This window comes from Sinohyriopsis cumingii, chromosome 9 (genome assembly GCF_028554795.1).
Source record: "Sinohyriopsis cumingii isolate HCF-2022 chromosome 9, ASM2855479v2, whole genome shotgun sequence".
NCBI lineage: Eukaryota > Metazoa > Mollusca > Bivalvia > Unionida > Unionidae > Sinohyriopsis > Sinohyriopsis cumingii.
The window spans coordinates 10,822,616-10,828,618 of record NC_142969.1 but is presented as its reverse complement, the minus strand read 5'-3'; the positions used below and the strand labels follow the sequence as shown (position 1 = coordinate 10,828,618).

Here is a 6,003-nt window from a genome sequence, read left to right as displayed (position 1 = left end):
TGTTATATAAAACATGCTTTATTCTAATATTGTTAAGCATCTCCATTGTGCTCCGGCTGAATCAAAACTATACCATCATTATATAATGACAAAAAATGCACTTACCAGCCAGAAGGAATCATTTATCCGTCAGCACATCAATCCGTAAGCAAATTCACTTTAACGCTAGACATATTTCCAGGACGAAAAGATAAATGTTCAAAGAATCGGTGAACTTGAATGTTTAGCACATGATTATCCGCTAGAGTCCGTTTTTGGAGGGTATATTATACACCGGGGTAACTTTACAATCAATATTAAGGACAACACAAGTATGTCGCAAACAGTTTCACCTCCTCCAAAGAAAAGAATAGTTATATACGATAGTGACACAGATCTCTAATTACCCATGAGTAAAAAAAGCAAGATGTTACTCTTCGTTACAGCTTGTACTAAGTATAAATACAGTAGAGCTGAGTAGCCAATATCGTTTAATTATTTACAATATAACTTTACAAAATTGGACCTAATTACAATAAAACAGTTTCTTGTAATAAGTATGAATTATTTATTGTCAATTTCATATAACATCCATATATTAAATGTGATAATACCTCATTACTATGCGACGTTTTATGCTGTTATTTTTCTTTGCTCACGCGTATAAACTGTGTACCTCGGACGTAACGGTCACACCACAGCCCTAATTAACATATTTATCGTCATGCGCCGCGTGTAAACATTGGGCGAGGACACTAGTGAAGAATTTGTTTTGCTTTAAAGGAACATTTTAGGTGAGAAAAATAATCTACGTTGGGTTCGGACCGAGAGAAGGAAATCCCAGTCGTTCGTTGGATTACATTATATGTCTTCTCATGAAAACAAGCCTCGTGGGGAGAAAAATAATATAACCCCTTGACTGGGATTTCCTTGTTTCGGTCCAAACCCCAACATATATATATATATATATATATATATATATATATATATATATATATATATATATATATATATATATATATAAATCACTGTTCTGACTTATACAGTATGTGATATATCAATTGTACAATAAAAAAGCACCAATGGACCCAACTCGTAACCTCTCAGTGGTTGTTTCCGTCCCGAATGGTTAGCTGTTCTTCACGATATTCCAGCCTATGCTGATATTTTTGTTTTAATTTTTCAGAGTGATTGTACTACATTACTTTCATGTGATCTATTTGAATGTCTGGGGTAGAACGGGATGTTTGAGCAACATAATCTTTCATTTCCATATATTAGAAATATTTACAATCCCAAACCATAACTTCTCAATACCCTAATCGAGCAATATTACATTAATTGAAAACACAGTGACTAACATAACATTAACATAAACTCTACAAAATAATAATATAGGTAAACTTTCTAAAAATAAACTGCTGAGGTATGTCCCTTAAGTAGAGAACGATGATGATGACCGCCATCAATACCCGGCTCACATGGGAGTCTCATGAAACACGCACACAGCAACAACATGGCCCAAAGCAAAACAACTGTGAGTTCAAACGACACGTTTCATACAGACACGCTGTCCCAAAAAACAACGTGTTTTCTTTTTATCTCTTACAGTGATCTTAAAAAACATTCAAAGTGTATTTCCAGTTATGTATCCTGCAATGTGCCAATGCTCGGGTCACAAATGTTTTAATCATATTTAGCGCAAACTGTTCGAAATATTAACACATTGCCCTAGCAATTGTCAGAAATAACTGCATTATTTTTTAAATGATAACGGGTCGGGATCGGCTTTTGTGTTTCCGTCTCGGCTAGCTCTAGTCATACGAAACCAAAGAACCATATATCTCTTTTTTTCATATACTATAAAATACAAAATAAACACAATAGCGAATATGATCCAAAGATAACTACTCTTAACAAATGCACAAATGGAACAGTTTCACGAATGCAAATATGCACAAAAAAAGTCATTGCATAAAATAACAAACTTATATCGGTCCATGTCAGGGACCAATATATAATGTCCACAACAAACGAAAAAATCAGCCATAAGATGTAACGCCTTAGGATAAAAGTCAGTCCAATTTTTAAATACAAGGTTCAGGCTCGGGAACGGAACGAAAGGTAAATTGGCATCGATAATCTAAACAAATACATCCATAACAAAAATATAGAGGAAAAATAATCAAAACACCTAAATAAGACTTCCATGATGAAAATAAATTTTGATATTAACAATTTAATTTAAATGCGCACAAATACAGTTGGACGTGGATAGGTGGATGGGTGGTGGTCAGATACAAACACCAGGCCCAACAGTCATAACACTAACCTCTTAATGCTGAGCGCAAAACGAGGCGGCTGTTACTACTATGTAAGTCTTTGTTATGACTCGGCCAGGGATCGAACCCACAACCTTCCTCTTCCGAGGCGGACGCTCTAGGTCACCGGAGCAGTCTGTCCTGGATTGAATTAAACGAATCTGGTTCATACGGCTGTCCGTTTGTTTTCTTACCGTGATGAAGAATGAATGCGGCGTCCCAATGAGTTCATACCATGCATTTCATAAGTCTCTATATCTTCAGTTGGCAGCGTTTCTACAAACCATCTTTTGCATAAACGAAAAGCACAAGCTGTTTTCATTGAGTATTGTTTGGCACGTAGTCCTCAAAGTTCGTATTTTTCCTACATAGCACATGTACCATATCGTCTCTACTGTATCCAGCGGAGACGGTGTTCCTGATGGGCGATAGTCTAAGGTGAATGCCTTAGGTGATCGCTCATACGTCTCAACCTGGATATGCAGTAAAGCTTGGCAGTAGCTCACCGTGGGCCGATGGCTCATCCAGGGATTTTCCCACGTTCTTCCTTCAACAAATACACTGGCCGCCTTGTACAGCTTGTATTGTGCTGAACAATGGCGTTTAACCGCAACAACAGAAAAAGACAAACACCCCGACAGAGACGATTTTCAATAGAAGAAACTCATAAAATATCAAAACTGATAAGACCTCAGAATTAACCTTCCTCATGTTCAATGTAGATATTAACCATCCAATATAAATATATCCAAAATTGCCTATGCACTTGAGTTAGTTTCAGAAACTATACAGTTTATAATTAATTATAATAGCCAGTCACATCGTGTGATAGGTTATACGTGTGTGTGTGTGTGTGTGTGTGTGTGTGTGTGTGTGTGTGTGCGTGTGTGATTTCGGTTGTTAACGTAGCTTTAACAATTGTTCAGTCATGCAGCTACAATATCTGCAGAACGGCAGTTTATGGTGAACTCTAACATTGGCGCATCATGCCGCAGACGTGTAGCATGATGTCCCACCAAGTCACATTATCCTAACTGTCACAGAATAAGGCAAGAAATAGCTTGTTTTCGCCTTAGAACGATTTGCTCATTTTTTGCGTACATGCGTACAACGTTACCTCGGGTGGATAAATGTTTTAGCTAAGTTACTGAGCTAGCATCTATCTTGTCCTAGATCGCTTGCGGTGACCGACACAAAAAGCACGATATGCACGGGTATTTTATACTTGCTAATACTAATTTTCCCGTAGATTTAAGGCAAATTTCTTGTCTAATTGACATACTGGATATGTGATTTTTTCAAGGAGTGTACGTTCTCCATTTTGTTCTACAGCCATAGGGATATTTGGTACATTTTTATTTTATTAAACATGTGAAGATATTCAGTTTTTAAGGTCGTAGCGGGAAATATTGCCTTTACCACTATGCAGATTTGAAACGTGGTGAACTATTGAACTGTTACAAGACGCTATTAAGAGTTTAATTCAGTAGCATGTGTTTATAGATGTTAATTCCGTACCTGTTAGTATGACCAGGTTGGTTTTATTTTAGCTGTCTGTGTGTGTTCGGATTGATCAGCCTGCTGGTCAAGCTGTCTGTATGTATGTTTGGAGATGGAAGCAGGTGCGACCATCAAGGCCATACATGGACGGAAGTGTTGTTTTGTAAATTTGTGCACATAGTGGATCAATAAAGGGGGTCCAATACAAGTGTGGGCCAACCCAAGAATTCAGGAGAACTGTGTGGTTGGACAATGGACATATGAACCAGGTCAAACTGTTTCGTTTGCAAGTTTATACAAGTATTTATATTAGTCATAAGTGGTCATGAATCGTGTGGAATGTAAATATGACTGAGTCACGAGTCATGTTTGGTACAATTGTTGATTACAATTGATCATGTTTCTTTCAACTGAGTAAATAGAACATTCGGTGTTTCGATCGAGTCACCTTCATTGTATGTGATTATATGACTCTTGCTTTCATTACATGAGATTATATTAATCATACTTTCTTTATATGAGATTGTATGAATCTTGTCTTCGTTAAATGAAAATATATGAATGACAATTTTGTTTTCCCATTTGTGAATGTTTGCGTAAGTAAAGTAATTGAACTAGTCGTGTGTTTAGTGCTTGAAAGAATCACACTGTAAGTGTAGATGATATACATACTTGTATTAATTCATTTCATAAACTTCTATCTTTCATCACTTTGTGTTGTGTTGTCCTTTAACCAAAACATCCATATCAGGTCAAATCTTACACATACACCGGACCGACCAGTCCTGACATTAACTCTTAATGCTGAGCGCCTAGTGAGGATGCGGTTGGCACCATTATTTTAAGTCTTTCATACGACTCGCATGGAGATGGAGTATGATATATTAGTGAAACATATGTCAAATAATACAAGTTTAAGCAAAGACATTGCGTAAAATTAAATCATTATTGCGTCAAATGATAAACCTATTGCTTAAATGTAACATTTCAAAAGGTACAGATCTTTATACGCCAATGATATATATATATATATGTGTGTGTGTGTGTGTGTGTGTGTGTGTTATTTGGATTTTTAGCGTAGCTTTAACAATGTAGTCATATCGCTACAATGTCTGCAGTGTGGCAGTTTATAATAATATATAACACTGGTGTATCATGCGGACGACATTTAACGTGATCTCGCTTCCAGTCACATTATCCTGACACCAGGCAGACCAGTCCGAACACCAGCCTCATAATGCTGAGCGCCTAGCGATGAATCTCTTAAACCATTTGTACAAGTATTTGGTATGACTCGACTGGGGTTCGAACCCATTACCTACCGCCTCCGAAGAGGACGTTCTAACCACTATGCCACGAGAGCGTTAATGATGTTAGAAGAAGAAAAAAAGTATAAAAAAAGAAATTGGCAGACATTGAGATAGAAAGGGGAAAATAGTTACTTGAAAATGCCACGAGCACCAGACAGATGAATGTAAATGTGCCTTCCCATGTCTGCATCATCTTATTCGTCCCTCACTGAAACGATATGTAAAGATAGTATTAAGTTTTTGTAAGTGATAAATAGATGATATGAAAAAATACGAAAATAATATATACAAAGTGAAGGTGAAAACATGAATTGCGTGTGTAACGAAAGCGTCGAGTTAGAATAAAGCGCCACATGAACAGTGTGTTATTCCATTTCGCCTGCATTTGGAAATGCCTCTATAGCTTCAGTAAAAACAAAATATACTTGAAATTTGTTTTAGATATCTTTTGTATTTAACAGTTATGCTAAAGCAAACATTTGTGTATAGTGGACTGGTATTTTATATTCTTCAAATCAATCCGTTCTGTTTTAATTCAACGCTCAAAATGCACACGTATCAGATTTTCAAGAAGCTGACGTTATACCCAACCTTTAAATATTTTTGGGAAAAAGTGTACACATTTAGAGTACGCCTCGTAGGTAATGCCGTGATTAAAAATTAATTATGTTTTTTATATATCTAGCAGAAGGACGTTAGAATATAACTGATGCAATTAATTTTGTCATTAAATTAAAGTCAAGCCAGGTGCAGCAAGATCATACATAGGAACCACAGCTTTCGGCATATACAAGTTTGGCCTGTATAAACCTACAACCAGCTGAGAAACTACTATGTTCTAATCCCATAGCCAATAGTGTAATGTCTAATGCAAATTGTAATCACAGAGGAAT

At 36.5% G+C, this 6,003-nt stretch overlaps 1 protein-coding gene across 1 annotated transcript in view; it reads right to left on the bottom strand.

The window, feature by feature from the left end:
* Window positions 1–5,314, bottom strand: part of LOC149791256 (uncharacterized) — a 20,298-nt gene extending 14,984 nt beyond the window's left edge. Inside the window, exon 1 of the mRNA XM_089971322.1 lies at window positions 5,243–5,314. Within this exon, the coding sequence (XP_089827448.1) occupies window positions 5,243–5,303 (61 nt within the window). The 5' untranslated portion in view covers window positions 5,304–5,314. The remainder of the gene's footprint in view (window positions 1–5,242) is intronic.
* Window positions 5,315–6,003: the final 689 nt, after the last annotated feature.